Raw genomic sequence first — 19,079 nt, 5'->3', positions numbered from 1 at the left:
GTAATGAAGTCTTGCAGTGACATGTGATCATGTCACCTGAACTGGAATCCATCTTTAACCTGGTGCTTTTCCAGTGGGGGGGGGGGGGGAGGGTGGAAACCCAGAGGGACAAAGGGTTCCCGCCTTATGCAAAAGATATATAAAGGGGTGGAAGAGAACAAGGGAGAGAGGAGCCATCATGAAGAAGCCCCTAGCTATCACCTGAGCTGCAACAAGAGCTGTACCAGGGGAAAGAATTGTGCCCAGGCCTGGAAGGTGTCCAATCTGAGAAAAAACTTACCAAAGCATCTCTGAGGGTGAGATTATCTGTATTCAGTTTGATTAGGCATAGATTTGCGCATTTTATTTTATTTTGCTTGGTTACTTACTTTGTTCTGTCTGTTACTACTTGGAACCACTTAAATCCTATTTTCTGTATTTAATAAAATCACTTTTTATTTAGTAATTTACTCAGAGTATGTATTAATACCTGGGGGAGCAAACAGCTGTGCATATCTCTCTATCAGTGTTATAGAGGGCGAACGATTTCTGGGTTTGCCCTGCATAAGCTTTATGCAGGGTAAAACGGATTTATCGGGGTTTAGACCCCATTGGGAGTTGGGCATCTGAATGCTAAAGACAAGCACACTCCTGTGAGCTGTTTTCAGGTAAACTTGCAGCTTTGGGACAAGTGATTCAGACCCTGGGTCTGTGTCTGGAGCCAGATGGGAGTGTCTGGCTCAGCAAGCCAGGGTGCTGGAGTCCTGAGCTGGCAGGGAAAACAGGAGCAGAGGTAGTCTTTGCACATCGGGTGACAGCTCCCAAGGGGGTTTCTGTGATCCAACCCGTCACAGTAATGTTTTTATCATTAAGATTTTTCAGAGAGCAGAGAAGGATACCTAACCCAGCCACACAGAGTAGCCTCCCTGTGTCCTCCTTCTAATTATCTTCAGCACCCTCATGGCACCCTATCAAACTGACTGTCCCTGGAACTGGAGGGATCTGGATGCAGCTCCCTGCCTAAATTCAACAGTAACATTTTTAAGCAGGGTACTTAAAGAGCTGCCATGGGAACGCTTTAAAGTAAGGTGGTAGGGGCCGGTACCGGCAGCCACTTTTTACCTGTACACCGTTCCGGCCCCTACCGCTTTACTTTCACCCCTACTGTGCAGAAACCCAGACAAACTTTACATTGATGCTAGACTCTGGGGGGAAATGTGAAGGGTTCCAATGAGACTGCATTTTCCTGTTTTGTTTAATCTCCTATGGGGCAAGATTAGAGATTTGTGCTTGAACTGTTTGCTTTTCTCCTTGTCTTTATCCATATAACAGTCTAAATTCTCCCCTTTTTAATCTGAGGTGACTTCTGGAGTTTCCCTATCAAACACAGATACAAGGCGACACTATATTATGCTTTGTCAGAAAGTTGGCACTTCAGATACTAAAATGATACCCTGTAGTCTGCAGCCATGCTATAATTTTTGCATGAAGACCTTGTCAGATCTCATAAATTAAACAGAGATGGGCCTGGACGGTACTTGAATGGGAGCACTCCACGGAAATACAGAGGAGCTGCAGGATCTGGGGATGATGATTTTGGGAAAGTGCTCTTTCATATAAGCCAGTAGTGAACCAGTGCTTCAGCCAGGTGCTAACAATCTAATCTATGCCCGTCACTCTGGTATGCTAGGGAGAAAGGCCTCAGGTACTGGCCTTTAGATGTGATGGCAAAAGGAGGCTTTTTAACCAACCACTTGTAGTCTTTTTAGATTCTGAGGGATTAAGACATAGGCACTGTAGGGCTATGCTTAGGGACTCCAGCCGCTCATGTGAAACTGATGAAATAGTGTCTGTCTGAGTATGCAGACAGTCTGAAACAATAACTCTGAGAGAGGTGACCTGCCCCATTCATATCTATGGGGTATTAATGCCTCAATCCACTGCTCTGGGAGGCCCGGCCAGTGCCACCCCAACAGAAGACTGTGTATTGCAAAGTACCTTAATATGCCCTTGAAGTTCCCATGGCAATTTGCATACAAACAGAGACATTAGTCTGGCAAAATTCCACTCTGGGTAATGAAATTCTCCCTCCCTACCTTCCCTTCTGTCAAATTGTTAAGCAGCTACTGCGTTGCAGTGAGAGGTGGCTGCATTTCAGCAATGGGTTTACAGTTTCCTATTCCCAGTCTGTAAAGTTCTTTGGGATCCTTGGAAAGAAAGGGGTTGTATAATTTCAAGATTATTCTTATATCTCTGCCTGTGTGTGCTATGGTTATGACTGATATTCCCTGGCACAGAGAAGGTATCTCCTCACCCTATGGGTAGCAGGAGGCCTAGGCACTATGGTGGCATGCTACCCAGAAATGCAGATAGTTTATTAGATTAATTAGCCAATAAGTGCCTTGTGGGAAAAGAGGGAGAGATGGGTATGTCTTAACCTATCTAATACAGTTGTGGACATCTGCCCTGTCTGGTTCATATCCCTCTCTCCAACCCGGCACTTGATTGAGAGCAGAATGGCTGTGGAGAGAGTAGACAGAATGCTGGTAGTGATATTTTCCCTGCTTGCAATCCAGCCTATTAGATCTGTGTTCCATGTCTCACATAAAGCTCTTTAAGCTGCACAAAAAGTGCTAGATAAATGGCCTGTTACAGTTTGACAAACAAGAGTTCCTCTTTGCCTGGCTCTGAGAAGGGTGATGATTCAGCCACTGCCAATGCAAATTAACAGAGCCAAACCAAACCCCCCACAGGGTTAAAAGGCACCGCACCACCCTGCACAGGCTTTACTTTAAAAACCATCCTGCTGCTGCGAGCTGTGAAGTACGTAATTCTGATAAAAGAAACATTCTGTATCACTCATCCTGTCCTGGGTGAGTGAATGGCTAGAGTACATAGTTACAGCACCCTCTGGTGGCATATAAAATCCTCAGCTGAGCAGTGCCTGGTGCAGGAATTATGCAAAAGAAAGATGTGTGAAGTTTGCCAGGCTGCTGTCTCTCAGAAGCTTTAAAGTGCTATGTAAGTACTAACAGGCAGTGAGGTATAGGAGTGTAAGGATTCACACACACCCTAAAATCCACAGAACTCTGTCTGGTTACAAGAAAAATTCTCATCACCAGCAAAAAATAATCACATTTCCCATGGATCTGACAAAAGCAAAAGATTTTCTGCCATGTCAAATAGACAGAATTTTGGCAGAGAGTGGTTTCCATAAGCAAAAATTCCTTTTTTTTTCCACCTTAAGCAACTGTCCATATCCCAATTTCACTGCATGAAAAGCTTTAGATGCATGATAATACAGAGCATTCCTGTAGTGCCTGTTATTTGAGACTCTCAAAATTCTTTGCAAAGATTAACAAATGAAGATTCACTGCATTCCTGTTAGGTAGGTTGTATTAGCCCCATGTTATGGAGAGATGGAGGCACAGAAAGGTTAAGAGATTTGCCCGTCACATAGCAAGTAGAAGCCAAAAAAGGGACTAGACTCCAGATGTCCTGGTTTCTGGCCGACCCTTTTCATCAGTTAGGCCACACTGGAAACATGGAAGCAAAAGAGAATCCTCACAATCCTGTGTGCTCACTATCTGAAGGTGCTGCACATTAAACAGCAACACAGAATATTTCACATGACACTCCACCAGTAAGGGGGCATCAGGGACTTGTCAATTTGTCCTCCTAAATTAGACACATATCCCAAAATCCGTGAGTCAATACTGGTATCTTTGGAGCTCCCCTGCTTGCCTGCGTCCCCTTAACCTTCTCAGCTCAGCAACCCACTCAGCCTTCTGTTTGTGCTATTTCAACCTCCAAAACAGGTGTCTGAGGAGGTGGCTTTAGTTCCCATACACATCTCAAAACCCTTTGCAATGGCTGCTGTGGTGCTTTAAAGGAGATGCTGCTGTTGTATTCAGACAATGAACCGGGAGACTGTTAAGAGAGAAGGCTATATGCGGTAAAGTTGGGGGATTCAGAAAGCCAGTGCATGTATATTTTAGTTATGTCAATGAAGATTGAAATGAGAGGAAGTGCTCTAATCACATCATCTGAAGAGGAGGGACAGAGCACATCCAGGTCAGGAGAGGAGGGAGAGCTCTCCTTTTGCTTTTAGCAAAGAAAGGGAAGTTGTTCTTCATCCTCCTTACGTTAAGCCCTAACTATGCCACGATGCTGCTTGACAAATTTGTTGGCTGAGCTCCTGTCTATGTGCATGTTCCAACATATCAGACAGAGCAAATCTGAAACCCAAAGTCCTCAAATGACTGAGAGAAAGGGTGTCCTTTTGGGGGAGGAACTAGATGGAACTAGCCCCACCCAGTCGCTTCATAATTTGGTTGCCTTCAATTCCAGTAAGTACATTTCCGAGAGCAGTGCATTGTCTGCTTTCTTTTCTTCAGAACTGAGTCAGAAGAGATCTCCTCTCATCAAGCCCATTCATGCCCTCTGCATTCCAAGGTGAGACTTTGAAGGGCAACATTGGCTACTGCACCCTGTATCAGCCAACCTCCCGACTGAAAGGCTGTTTCAAGCCAAGTTCCTCAGAGAGACAGTTTTTACAGAGCTAATGAGGAATCTAGGAGACATTAAACAGTGTGTACGTTCAGATCCCAACAGTAGCAAAGGCTGGATCAGAAGGGAGAGCATATTTAAAGTTAGAGTGAAGATGCAATGAGAATTCAGCAGGTACACCCAGTGTTCTGTTACCCAACTGCTGCTCCAGAAGCTGGCATAGACCCCAGAATATGTTAGGACTATCCTAGCTGTTTTGGGCTGGCACACATGGCCCTTTACTATCCCCTCCTTGCAACCCACTCCCTATCCTGGGAGCTAGCAGTGAAAGGGGAGTGGAAGTAGCACTCAGGTCAGCCATAGGGAGGCTGATCTAAGTTAAAACACCCCCCAGAACCACTCTAGCTTACACAGGGGCTGCACCAGACCTCAGGACAGGCAGAATCCAGCCACGCCAGAGTGGCTTCAAGCCAACTCTGCCTTTTCTTCTGAACAGCACCTGCACTGTCACAGCTCTCAGGAGGTGCCTCACAGAATATAGCCCCAAAAGGGGTTACATGGCGAGTCATGGCCTATTCCGTTCTAATTATGGAGGGAATTTAGGGAGCCTGACTGGAATGTGGCCAGGTCAGAGATGATTACTCAGGAAAGAATGTCTATAAACTGCCAAGATTTCACACTGGTATCTCAGCCTCAAAGCCACACTGGCCAAGCAGAGGTTGGGGGTATGAGAGAGCCTGGGTATAAATGTTGGGGGGACAGGATGAGCACCAATAGGAATCCTGCCCTGAGATGCCCAGATGTAAACCTCTCACTGAGACAAAGAGAGAGAAAAAAACACAAGAAAACTGGCATGATTTGTCTTGACACTGACACTGCCACCAACTCTGTGCATGTCAATAGCAGCCCAAATCACCCCAAGAAGGTAAAACACACAAAACATCAGCCTCTTATTGCAGAACAGTTTAAAAATCATTTATTGTCTTATCAGCAACCAGGTTACTCGGGGGTGGGAGAGTTGTGACAATTCTCTACCTCATGATTAATTACCTGAAATAGTTTCCTATCCTTGCACTTCCAGATCGGTGAATTTAGACTTAGCACTTATCTATAAGCATTTTACACTTTCAAATTGCTGTACACATATTGTCTAACCCAGCCCACTCAACATCCTATGAGGTAGGTAGATATTGCTATCCAATTTCACAAATAGGCAAATGTGGCACAGAGGGATTAAGGAGCATTTTTCAAAAGTGGCCGTTAGGTTTTGGTGTTTTATATTTGAGCACCCAATTTGGGACTCTCTGGGTCTCATTTTCAGAGATGCTGCACACCCACAACTGCAACTGAAGTTAATGGGGAGCTGCCAGTGCTCAGCACCTATGAAAATCAGACCCCCAAATTACCATAAACTGGACACTCAAAAACTGAAACACTCAAAATCAGTGGCTTCTTTTGGAAATTGTTGCTGAAGAGCTCCAGAGTCTGGCATCTGAATCATCAAAACACAGAGAAAGAAATTCTAGCTGGTTCCATAACAGTCATAGCAATAGATCATGCTCACTCAAAGTCATGGCTGGGAAGAAACTATTCCTCATGAGCTGCAAATACTTGCAACCCATTCCCTTTCTGCTCTCGTAAGCGCTCTAGCAGGAATTTCAAATCCTTTGGAGGGAAGCTATAGAACAGGTTGCAGTTTGGAATAAAAAAATGGGGCAGGTTGGTGTTTTCCACGTGCTGAATGAAGTCATCCAGCACTCTGAGAAAACAGCAGGCAATGTCAGAAGGTTTCCAGTCTGTGTCCTCTTTCCACTGTGTCAGAGTGTGGAGAAAGGACGTCTTTGCATAGTAAGAGCACAGGTGACTTAGTTGCCTGGGATAGTCTTTCTTCAGGTCCTTAAAAAGGCTCTTCAGTAGCCGGATACAGGTTTTCCTATATATAGCAGAGGGAGAAGTAAAATATATTCATAATCATGATTATTTATTGTTATCCCTGATTAACCACATTATAGCACCTTGCAGGGGACCTGGTGCTTTACAGAATATAGCATTGGACATTTTAAAAGTTTCTAATTGAAGATATTTCTGTTGTGCTATAGTTCAAACAGACTGGGCCAAATTCTGATCTCGGTTACACTGACCTCAGTGCTACTCAGATTCACAACGGTGTAAGTGAGAGCAGAACTTACATCCAGTACATTACTCCTCATTCATTCTGAGGGCGAGACTGAAATACGTTTGCTGGGAAGAGACGATGCAAAAGTATGTGTAATATCCTCTCTGACTCGAGGCCCAGCTCAACTCCCATTAAAGTCAATGAGAGTCTTTCCATTTATTTTAATGGGAGTACAATCAGGCCTTGTGAGTTCTAGGTTGTATTTGGGAGAGTTTGTAGTGGAACCCTTCAATCTAAGGGTAACATTTACCCAATTTGGGAATGTAAATCACACTATGCCACCTGTATGTCCAACCAAAAAAAAGGGGGGGGGCATTTTGAATACTACATACTCAAAGTAAACAATTCAGTAACCAGCTACAGAATAATGTTTTTCAGGAAATCATTTTAAATAACAACAAGTAAACCAGGGAAAATAATACTCTGTCCATGAACAATTCATGAACAGAAAAAGAGGTAAAATTTGTAGAATAAATTGTTTGTTATGAATTATTTGCCCTGTTCCAGTCTGGATTTTGATTCCACCTGTACTAATGCAAGGGAGCAGGTGTTCTACATCTAGCTGACCTAGCCCTTGATCCCCAGACTTACGTACCTGCAGCACTTGGTATGATAAGATTCACAGCAGGTTTTAGTGTTGCCATGGTTATTCAAAATCTCCTTTTCAATATGAGAGAGAGAAATTCTCCAGACCTCTGCAATGTAGAACAACATTACATAGTCATCACACTGCCAGGCTCTCCAGGTGTGAGTAGACATCAATGGCATTGCCCTAAATCTAGGTCCTCAAATTAAAGCTACTTAAATACTGAAAAGGTATTTAAGGATAATTTAAAATTATCATTGCTGTTTTCTTAAAAAACAAATGAGTGTATGAAATACTGGGTGAAGAGAGGAGAAAGGTGTTGAAGGTTTGCTGTATGTCCTTTTACAAATTCACAGATTCCAAAGCCAGAAGGGACCATTGTGATCATCTAGTCTAATCTGCTACATAACACAGGCCATAGAACTTTACCAAAACAATTCCTAGAGCAAATCTTTTAGAGAAAACATCCAACCTTGATTTAAAAAAAATGATCAGTGATGGAGAATCCATTACAACCCTTGGTACATTGTTCCACTGGTTAATTACCTTCACTGTTAAAAATGTATGCTTTATTTCCAGTCTGAATTTGTCTAGCTTCACCTTCCATGTTACACCTTTCTCAACTAGACTGACGCGAGCCCATTATTAAATATTTGTTCCCCATGTAGGTACTTATGGACTCTAATCGAAACACCCCTTAGCCTTCTCTTTGTTAAGCTGAACAGATTGAACTCCTTGAGCCTGTGGCTATAAGACATGTTTTCTAATACTTTAATCATTCGCCTAGCTCTTCTCTGAACCTCTCTAATTTATCCATAGTGATATAACTCAGAGAGAGCATTTTTCTTAGCTTTGAAATAAGATCTTGGAAATATCACAGACTGAGTGGGCTCCAGACCTTATGGTGGACAGCAGGACCAGGCAGGTCTCCCAGCTCCAGGGCAGATTTTGGTTCTGTAGTTTATTGAATCCCTCCCATAAGCAGAAAAGTTGTAAACTCTATCTCAATATCAGCACCATAACAGAGAAGTCTGCTGAGGTGGATAGAGTTTGTTAGGAAAGGTATTAAATTACCTTTGTCATCGTGCCCACGTGGCTGCTTGGCAACAAAATAAAATGGGTTATTCCTCAGCTTGGTTTTCTTCCCCAGCCATTTTTCAACATCCTGCCCTACCCTACATGAATCAGGCCAGGGGGGTGAGATTTCCAAAGCAGGAACAAGATCAATAGACACGACCTCGCCACCTTTGTCATCTAGCATCACAACAGTTGTTGCTGGGCTGTTCTGTTTCTTCCTGCTTAGCTTCATTTTCCACCCTGGGGAAGGCACTGGGGAGCCAATAGGCAAACACAGAATTAGACTGTGGAGCTCAAAAACAGAGGATATCAAGCAGAACTGATTGATTTTAGAATCTCCAATTCAATATCCAGCCACCACGTCTATACAAACCCACCAAGGGATTTCTAGACTATGAAAGCCACAACTTTCCTCAGGATGATGAAGATCTGTAATATTCACAGTTTCAGAGTAACAGCCGTGTTAGTCTGTATCCGCAAAAAGAAGAACAGGAGTACTTGTGGCACCTTAGAGACTAACAAATTTATTAGAGCATAAGCTTTCGTGGACTACAGCCCACTTCTTCGGATGCATATAGCATTCACAGTGTCACTTGAATAGGCCCATGCAGTGCAGTGCTTTAGTTCTCTAATCACCTCCAGAGATCTACGTTCAACTCCCGACTCATTAATGTATTTAATGCTCTTATCCGAGAGACTGTTAGAGCACATCACTATATAGAATGATAGAATTTACTTCCCTATTCCTATGCAATATTCCCCTGCTTATACATCCAAGAATCACATTAGTCCTTTTAGCCACAGCATCACACTGGGAGTTCGTTTAACTGATTATCTACCAGGATTCCTAAATCCTTTTCCGGGTCACAGCTTGCCAGGATAGAGTACTCCATCCTATACGTGTAACCTACATTCTTTGTTCCAAGGTCTATATGACCTTGCATTTGGCTTTATTAAAATGCACGTTGGTCAAGGAATCCCACCTTACAAAGTGATCGAGATTGCTCTGTATAACTGATCTGGCCTTAGCATGGTTTACTGCTCCAGCAATGTTTGTGTCATCTGGAAATTTTACAAGCAATGATTTTATATTTTCTTCCAAATAATTTATAAATAATATTGGGCCAATGACAGGTCCCTGGGGAACCCCACTAAAACGACTTTTTGGATGATGATTCCCCATTTAGAATAACTTTTTGAAATCCATCAATTAGCCAGTTTTTAATTGATTTATTATGTGCTATATTAATTTTGTATAGTGCTGAATTTTAATCAGAATATCAGGAAGTACTAAATCAAATTCTTTAAGAAGTGTAAGCATATTACATCAATAAAGTTACCCTTGTCAACAAAACTGGTACTCTCATCAAAAACAATATCACATTTGCTTGACTAGACATCGGATAGTGGAATAGGTGGCTTTGCAAGTGAAGTTTACCCAGTGCATGGCTAAAGGCAGTACTTTTCCATCCCATACTTTCATACCTACTACATTCATTCACAATTTTATCTACTTAATAATATTAATGGCAGGCAAAGTTGCTTACAGCCCACATGCTGAAAAGGTTGATCAGGAATATCTGGAAACTGGCAGTCAAAGGCACTTGCTTACCTTCGTAGGATAATGTGAACTGACTGACATGTTTCCTGAATTCCTCCAGGACTTTCACAGGCGACACGGTATTCCCATCCTCCAGCAGGAAAGGTGTGGGGAAGCTCCGGGTCTGCCTCCGCAAAGTAACTTTGTAGTAGAGCCCATTCCAGTCATCCACTTCCGTATACATACAGCTTCGAACTGGCAGAGCCAGCATCACGTCAAACTCATCTGGGTGATCAATCTATAGGAAAGGTTTCATCATTAGAGGTGGTGCAACTGAATAACTGTGCAAGCAGCAGCCTTATAGGGAGGACAGAATCCTGGCCGCTCATTTGCTGTTGTGGCAGATTGGGCTGTCCCCACTATTTCACATTAGCTTCCTGAGCTTTTCCACAGAACGTATCAGGGAAGGCTGTAGATAGTGCTGGTCAACTTATCCATAAGGAATACTGGCCTGAGGTGCAGCACCTTTCTGCTGTACCGATCATGGGGGCTGCCAGGGGCCAGTTCAGCCCCCTGCAGAATTTAGCAGCACAACGTTAGGCTGGTTTGCAACAGCTCCCTAGGAGTTGTTATGCCAGTGGAGACTGCCAAAGCACCATGAACTCTGGCCACATCCCCATCCACCCCTTCTACTCCAGCATATTTCTGAGATGCCCCCTTATAGGGTGGGGTGGGTGGCATAGAGATGGCTACACTGGCTCTGTACCAGCCAAAGAGTCTCTCACACTGAGAGAATCCTCAGCTGCCCAGCTAAGGCAGCTTTAAGCCACCTATTGGTCGCCAGAATGCAGGAGCTGATATTGGTGATTCAATAAGTGATTCTCCACCAAGTTAGCACTAAACCATTGCTTTAATGTGGCATGTGGGTCACCATGCTGCTAGACTTGCCATTTCAGCCCTGAACAAATGTGGTCATTAAAAGTCCCATGTCACTTTTTGCAAGAGTTAAGGACATTTGACATGATATCCTGGCCTAATCCCAATCGTGCTAATTACAACTGTAGCTCTAAAGTCTCCCTGTGCTTATGGATATAGCTTTTCTTCACTTCTACACTATTTCTATGTAATATAGTTGGGGGCAGTTAAACAGCTGCCACCTATGCCCTGTAGGAGGCTGCTCTTGGGCAGTAGATAAAGTGATTCTTCTTTGTCTGTGTGTATAGCTCTGTATATAGAGAGCTAGATCCTCAGGCTTATAAATATGAATGAAATATGAATATAAACTGACCACAATACAGCACAAGCACTATAAAGCATCTGGACAGTGAACTGAATTCACTACTTAGGACCAGATTCTACTACTCTAACTCACCATGATAAATTACTCTAGTAGTGGTCCCATTGACTATTCACTGATCAAAGAGACTACTTGAGACTTAAAGTGCTACTCAAAGTGAGTAAGAGTATCAGATTCTTGCTCTTAGGAAACTGGATAGAAAGCTATAAGTATGGGCAAATACAGTTATATCCTTGCAATCCCTTAAAATCACCACAGTGACAGACAATATATAAAACATGCTGTGGTGAAGGTTGCTATATTAAAAATACCACAATGTTAGGCAGTATAGAAAAACCTTGGATAAATGGGCAAAGCTGAGGGCAGGATCTGGCCATATCAGCCGAAACGCAGTGAATTACCAGACTGAATGCTAGACCTGTCTCTCCTTTGTGTTAGTCCTGCTGGATAAAATGACAGCATTGTGATCCCAATTCATGATGCTATTAGGACAGTTAGCAGAGAGTTACTCACTTTCACAAACTCATAGTAGCTGCCCGTGGTCAACTTGGTCACCTCCTTAAAGTAGGGCCTCTCTGGACTCTCCTTCAGGTATCTAATGAATGGGTTAATGAAGCCATTAAATATTCTAGCAGCCTTGTTTATCTCCTCTTGTTTCAGAGTGAGAGCTTTTGCCCTCTTTTTAATGCGGAGAACAACATCTTGGCTTGGCATGGCGAGAGCAGCTGCTGCCATCTCTGAGCTCTCACACAGGTCAGCAGAGGTGGACCTGGAATAGAGTTGTCCAAGGTGTCCTACAAGGGAACATTTAAGAGAGGACAAAAACCAAAGGCCAAAAGACAAGATATGGTCTGGCTTTTCCAAAATGTACCCTCTCTGAGATGCTGAGAACCCTCAGCTCCCACTGCCTTGAATGGGGGTAGAGGGGACTGAGCACCTTAGAAAAGTCCCAGCACCTTGCAGGATTGAGTCCCAGATCTCTTAGGTTTAGTGTTGCTTTCACTGCACTGTAGAACAGATCAGAGTTCCAAGCAAGTTTGTAGTGCTGCCCCTGGTCCCTAGCTAAACCAATGGCTCCTGATTATCCAATGTATTCGGGTGTCTCCCGAGCCCCTTGGATAATCATGTCCTTCTATTGTGCAGACATTTGTCAATTACCACTAGAACTCCTTGGTTTTTTTTTAAAATGTTGAAGTAGATAAATAAGGATTAGGGTAATGAAATATATCATCCACACATTATCCCTTCAGTATATGCAACCTGCTGACACGGTTTAGAATTAATTTACATGATAGATGCCTCTACCTCAGCCTGAAACAAGACTGGTCTGAATGGCATTCCCTGTCAGGAGGTGCTGCACCTTGGTTACTTGAGGGGGGGGGGGGGGAGGGCGGGGAGATGTGGTTTCTTGGTAGTTGTCTTTGTTGGTGGTTGTTAAAAAACAGGCTTTTTCAAAATTGGAAATTTTCATAACAGGTGAAATTATGCCCCAAAATTATGATTTCTTCTTTATGAAAAGTGTAGCCTTTATGGTGTTCGGGTTTTTTGCTTTCCCTTCTCCCCTCCGCCCCAACCCCTGCTTTCCAGTGTAAAATGAATTTAAAAAGGAGGGGGAGAATAAGGGAGGGAAAGTGGGGAGCTTTGTAAATGAGAATGTTGAGTATAACTTTTCACCGGAAAAATTTGAATAAACAAAGAATCACTCCTTTTTGAAACTCGAGGAGTGAAAATAACCTGAAAATTTTCAGTGACATTTTCTTTCCAGTTTTTGACCATTTTTTATCATAAGTAGTCTCAGCTTACCACTGCCCACTATACAGAGGGGGCTTATTTTACTCCTACTTTTTCATCCTCTTTGTTTGACTCACCAATCTGCTGCATCTTGTCATAGACCTATATAGTGAGCTCTCTGGGACAAGAGCTGTCTCCTTGTTACTTGCCTGTATGGCATCTAACACAATAGGATCATGGCCCTTGATTGGGCACTCCCAGTAAGGGTAATAACAACAGGAAGGGATAACATAATCACAGCACATACAGAAAGGTTTTGCTTCACCTTCTTAGGTGAAAAAATACGAAGTGCGACTGTGTGGAGATTACTCATCCAACCAGCAATTGCCTGCACCAACCTGCAGATTCTCTCCTTCCTTGGGTAGATCCAGTCTGCTTGGGGCGTGGGCAGTGCGCAGAGAGCTGCTCTGGGGCTGATGGAGACAGAATAGCTGCCGTTTCTGAGCCTTCTATCCCCTCCTCATCCTGTGCTCCTTTGCCTCTCCCTCCTCTGGCTGTTCTCTGAGGAATCTTTCTTTCCTTCGCACATTCAGGAGCCCGGTTACTTTGCTTGCTCCGGCTTTTGGCAGGCATTGTTTCAGGCACCTCAGATGTGACTCCTAAAGAATTTCCATGTTCTTAGCTTTAGTGCTAGTAACAAACACATGTATCGATTCTTTTGTCTTTACATAGAGAAAGTTACAAGTCATTGCAGATGCATCCCAGATTTCCCTGTGATCCTTCACGCAGTATCAAGCTAAAAGCAGATCTATTTCCTCAGTATAATGACAATAATAATTAATAAGCTTGGCTTTTCTACAAACATTAATGAATGAAGCCTAGCTAATGCCATGTGAGGCGTGTAAGTAGTGGGGCAGATCTGCGATCAGCTGGGCTTTCATGTTTATCTCTATGGACACTTGGAGACATGCCCATAGCTCACATTTGCAGGCTCTGTGCACTTGCAGCAGTAGCATCTGAGTTTTACACCTGCTTCGCCATGAAGTTCCATTACCTCAACATAAAAACCATTTAAAACATATTTAAGAAAAAACATAATAAGCCTCTAGAAGTTTAACTGTCACCAGTGAGGAGAGAAGGCACAAAAGTTGGGAAAGGACTATAAATAGGGCTGGTTAAAAATTTTCCATTGAAGCTGTTTTTCAATGAAAATTGAGTGTTTTGATAAAATGAAATTTTCAACAGAAATTTCAAATTTTTGTTGAAAAACCCTAAATGGAAACATTGTCAGTTGCTGCTTTGTTGTGGTTTGGTTTGTGGAAAAATGTTCCATCGAAAGTTCTGATGATAGGGTTGTTGGTTTTTTTCTTCTTTTTTTCATTTTCATCAAAAATTTCCATGGAGAAAAACAGATACAAATATTTTTTGACCCTCTATAGTTAAAAATGCAGGACCAAAAATGGTCCAATAATAAAAAATAAATTAAAAAAAAACCCATCTGGATAAAAAGATTTAAATTTGTTGGATTTATTTGAAGTGGAGAGAAAAATAAGATGGATTTCAGGGACCCAGCATGTGGTGTCTGAGCTCAAACACCTCTCAGAGAGAGTCTCAATTATTAAGAGATATGAATAAAATATCTACCATTGTCTGGTTCCTATCTGTATGTCCAGGGAAGTGTCTGAGGTCTGTAGAGACCCTACAGTCCCTTACTCACATGAGTAGACCTCCTAACTTCAATGGGACTATAGTACACCCTCTCTGTAACGAACCCCTGGGGAGGTTACAGAGCTCCTCGGCCCCAGGGGAATGGCAGGGAGGGAGAGCCTGTGGCTGGGGCAGAATGCTCCTCCAGCCTTGGGGACACAGCAAGAAGACAGGGCTCCTGCTGCTGCGACCCCAAGGCCAGAGGAGCACTCTGCCCCAGCCACGGGCCCAAGCCCAGAGGAGTTCTCAGTCTCTCACCGCAACCCCAGGTCTGGAGGAGATCTCATCCCCTTACCACAGCAGGCAGGGCTGGAGGTGGGATCCAGGGATCACATTCAATATAGCTAGGGCTCTACCAAATTCATGGCCATGAAAAACATGTCACGGACCTGGTCTCCCCACATGACATCTGGTCTTTTGCATGCTTTTACCCTGTACTATACAGATTTCATGGGAGGAGACCAGTGTTTCTCTAATTTGGGGTCCCGCCCAAAAGGGAGTTGCAGGGGAGATTACAAGGTTATTTTAGGGGGGTTGCGGTATTACTACCCTTACTTCTGCGCTGCCTTCAGAGCTCGGCAGCCAGAGAGAGGCAGCTGTTGGCCAGGCGCTCAGCTCTGAAGGCAGCAGCCTATAAGTAAGGTTGGCAATACCATACCATGCCATCCTTATTTCCATGCTGCTGCTGGCAGTGGCTATGCCTGCAGAGCTGGGCTCCAGGCAAGCAGCTGCCACTGTCTGAAGGAAGTGCCACCACCAGCAGCAGCACAGATGTACAGGTACGGTTGCCAGGTGTCCAGTTTATGCCCGGTTGAAAAGGGACCCTGGCAGCTCCGGTCAGCACCACTGACCAGGACATTAAAAGTCTGGTTGGTGACGCAGTGGGGCTAAGGCAGCAGCATGTCCTCCCTCTGGCTCCTACGCGTAGGGGCATACAGGGGGCTCCACACGCTGCTCCCACCCCAAGCGCTGGCCTTCCAGGAGCTGCCAGAGGTAAGCACCAACGAGAGCCTGCACCCCTGACCCTCTCCTGTGCCCCAGCCTTGATCCTCCTCCTGCCCTATGAACCCCTCGGTCCCAGCCCAGAGCACCCTCATGCACCCCAAGTCCCTCATCCCCAGCACCACCTAAGAGCCCGCATCTCCAGCCAGAGCCCTCACCCCCTCCTGCACCCCAACCCCCTGCACCAGCCCGGTGAAAATGAGTGGGTGAGTGAGTGAGGGCGGGGAGAGGGAGGGGGGATGGAAGTGAGCAGTAGTGAGGCCTTTGAGAAGAGGCGGGGCCTCAGAGGAGGGGAGTGGCCTCAGAGGAGGGGTGGGGCAAGGGTGTTCGGTTTTGTGCGAGTAGAAAGTTGGCAACCCTAAGTAAGGGTAGCAGTACTACAACCCCTCCTACAATAACCTTGTGACCCCCCCCCCACAACTCCTTTTTGGGTCAGGACCCCTACAATTACAACACTGTGAAATTTCAGATTTAAATAACTGAAATCATGAAATTTACTATTTTAAAAATCCTATGACTGTGAAATTGACCAAAATGGACCGTGAATTTGGTAGGGTCCTAACTATAGCCCAAGCCTATTCTGCAGGCCATTATAGCGAGGGTCTGCTGTACTTGCATGGGTAAGAGTTTGCAGGAACCCATAGTAACAACAGCTAGAAAATCCAAATCTTTGTAGTAATAATATGGCCTTGAATTATTGTCTCTGTATAGTACAGAACATACGGGAGGGAAGAAAAGACATTGTCACATCATTGATCCCCAACTGCTGCAGCTGTCTCCCCCCATCGGGCTGTGCCCACCCATCCACCACACTCTCCCCCAATATCCTGCAGCATTTCTAAATGAGCTTTAACAACAAGCATCCAGATGAAATGAGATGCACTAACCTCCAGATTCATCTGTTGGTTTTGCAGAACCAGCCCTGCTCAGCTGTAGACAAGTCTTTGAGGGCTGCTGTGAGCACTCTGAGTCTTGATTACTTGGAGCCTCTGGTGCCCTCAACTTGCTTCCAGATGTGGTGACTGCAAATTCTGCTGCTTGTGACACAGACTGAGCATCCATAACTCCTGGGCTTTCTGTCCCTTCATCAGCCTTTGAGTTTCTGCCTCTACTCTCCCCAGCTTTTCTCTGAGGAACTTCTCCCTGCTTGGTTCTTGCAGAAGGAATTGGTTTAGACATTTTAAGTGTGGTCCCCAAAAGTTTTCAAATAACTTCTCCAGCGTTAATTCTGATTGCAGCTTTTTCCTTGGATAAAATACATTCCATGATTATTACTCCTTTTAAAAAGCAAATCTCAGTTCCAGACACACCATGGTGTCTCTTGCTTTCCCCACAATTCCCCCTACACACGCACACACACACACACACACACACCCTCCCTATGTGTTCCCTTCAGGAGGTTTTTTTTCTCTTGTCTCCCTATACTCTCCATGTTCCCTTGAGGGTAAGAGCAGCAAGGAATAAAACGTTTGTGACCAACCATTTATACCCATTCACACTACTCACCCTGCATGCCTCATCGTTACCTTCTGGTCAGTGCTTTTGGAAAATAGCTGGGTCTGGAACTGAAGAGTCTCGCAGTCTCAGGTATCTGCTTTTTTCTTCCTTGAAGTGATATTATGTCAACAGTTTACAGCATAAAGACACAGTATCTTTCCACTTCCCTCCCTCTCACGCCATCTCTCCAGGCCACACCCCCAAGCTAATGCCATTTCCCAGATCTTTCATGAGGCTTGAGTAAGAAACGAAAGTGCCCAGGGATATTTACTTGGCACAGAGTTGTGGGAAGAAGAAGCAGGAGGCTGCTGTGATATCATATCGCTTGAGCTAGGCTTGGTCTCCTGTATGTAGAAAATGGGGATGAAAATATCTCTCAGGATGTTGAGGATTAATTGGTTAATGCATTATGTATGCAACACTTTGGCAATGTAAAGCACTATTAAGTGCTAAGTTGTTTATTATGATCATCATCATCATCTCCCTCATCCATGATGCTATGGCTGCAGAAGTGGCTGTGGAACGATGTCTCAAATTTGTAAAATCTCTCTCTATCTCCATTTATATCATGCTGATCACCAAGGGGTCCGAGCACCTCAGATCAAATCCCAACTTCAAAATGAAATAGGAAAACATTTTTCTTTCACATATCTCAGGTCTACGTCTGAAGGGCCCAATACTGTGTGGTGCAGAGTACCTTCAAGTCTCCTCATATTGTGATATTACCCAGTCCCCCCAATTTAAGATGGCTGCCCATTAAGTCAGCTGTAATTAATTTGCACTAGGCATGTGACACTGACATGTGACAGTAGGCAACCAATCTGGCAGCATCACATCATCCCCTGAACATACAAGTCATTTTAATTAATCTTGATGCTTATGTGTGGGGGTTTGATGGGGCGGTTTGCTGGTGACGAGGGACTCTATGAAGGGATTTGTCATTGCTTTCATATTCCCCCACAAATATATAATAACTGAAATATACTGTAATGTAACAGCCTTTTAATGAAAGAATTTTAGTTGTGTTTGGTATATTTTATACTACATCTTTATAAGATGTATAAGATCATCAGCCTCATGTCCCATTGTCCTGCAGTAGCTAAGAGCATGGGTGCCATCCTCAGGGCAGACTGTTAGGAACAGCATACAAACTCCAAACTGGTTGTGAGGTCTATATTTAGATTTCACCAACCGAGTATTAACTGTCATTTCCTCAGGCACTATAACAGCCTAACCATGGAGGCACAGACAGTTGCTTTGGGTACTCTGATCTATCTTGTCACTTAGGCAAGCTTGCCTTTGTGGTAGACGGTCCCTTACAGCATGAATTACAGTAATATTCAGTTTACTCCCCATCCCAAAGGACCAGTCACTTACCCCAGGTCAATTGCACCTTAGACCTCACACCAGAGACAACGCTTGTCGACAATCCTATAATAAAGTATCTAAAGATTCATTAAAAAGGAAACAAGAGAGTTATTTACAAGGTCAAAGCAGGAAAACATACATACGCACAAATGAGTTAATCTTAAATTTCAAGAAGTAATAGGAGCTTCTATAATAAGCAAGATCTATATGTCCTTTAGGGCTAACCCAGGCTAAATACAGGGGATCTCTTGTTTATGCCTAGAAAACATACCTTCGAGAGTGCAAGCAGCAAAGAGATACAGTTCTCCTTGTTTGGGGTTTTTATCTCTTGCCCCCCTTCTACTTTGAGTTAACAAACTCAGCTGATGGGAGGAATTTGCTTGCGCATCTCTTCAAGGATGGGGGAGAGCAATCAGCAGTCCTTTTTGATGTTCCACAATAGTTCATCTGGTGTCAATGGGCCTTCCTTGTGGGGTAGGACATAACATCTTCTGTTGGAGGCCAGCATTTCACACTAAGTAATGTCTCTCTCCTGTCTAGTGATTTACTATTTACAGGGGCTTACAATGCAGATGCTCAAATATTACCTTACAATGTGGGATACAGATGT

At 43.9% G+C, this 19,079-nt stretch overlaps 1 protein-coding gene across 2 annotated transcripts; it reads right to left on the bottom strand.

Annotated features, from left to right (window-relative positions):
• Positions 1-5,447: 5,447 nt before the first annotated feature.
• On the bottom strand, positions 5,448-17,191 carry LOC128836730 (cyclic GMP-AMP synthase-like). 2 transcript variants are annotated; one of them, XM_054027274.1, is made up of 8 exons: positions 17,131-17,191; positions 16,492-16,849; positions 13,294-13,554; positions 11,678-11,958; positions 9,940-10,165; positions 8,325-8,579; positions 7,260-7,359; positions 5,448-6,421 (listed from the first exon to the last, which is right to left on the bottom strand). In XM_054027274.1, exons 2-8 carry the CDS (start codon positions 16,781-16,783, stop codon positions 6,076-6,078), a joined length of 1,761 nt encoding a protein of 586 aa, XP_053883249.1. In that variant the 5' UTR covers positions 16,784-16,849; positions 17,131-17,191; the 3' UTR covers positions 5,448-6,075. The 2 variants fall into 2 exon arrangements, with proteins under 2 accessions (XP_053883249.1, XP_053883250.1); XM_054027275.1 differs by lacking the exon at positions 8,325-8,579.
• Between the last annotated feature and the right edge of the window lie 1,888 nt (positions 17,192-19,079).

This window comes from Malaclemys terrapin, chromosome 4, assembly GCF_027887155.1.
Source record: "Malaclemys terrapin pileata isolate rMalTer1 chromosome 4, rMalTer1.hap1, whole genome shotgun sequence".
Lineage (NCBI taxonomy): Eukaryota > Metazoa > Chordata > Testudines > Emydidae > Malaclemys > Malaclemys terrapin.
The sequence above is the reverse complement of the archived record's forward strand: the minus strand, read 5'-3'. Positions and strand labels throughout refer to the sequence as shown.

Bases quoted from the DNA above. Each gene is read 5' to 3' on its own strand.
- LOC128836730 (XM_054027274.1), bottom strand. From the start codon at position 16,783: ATGTCTAAACCAATTCCTTCTGCAAGAACCAAGCAGGGAGAAGTTCCT. The intron at 10,166-11,677 runs GTGAGTAACTCT...CCTTTCCTATAG, and splicing joins GCTACTATGAGTTTGTGAAA to ATTGATCACCCAGATGAGTT. The intron at 8,580-9,939 runs GTAAGCAAGTGC...TTGGCTCCCCAG, and splicing joins GTTCACATTATCCTACGAAG to TGCCTTCCCCAGGGTGGAAA.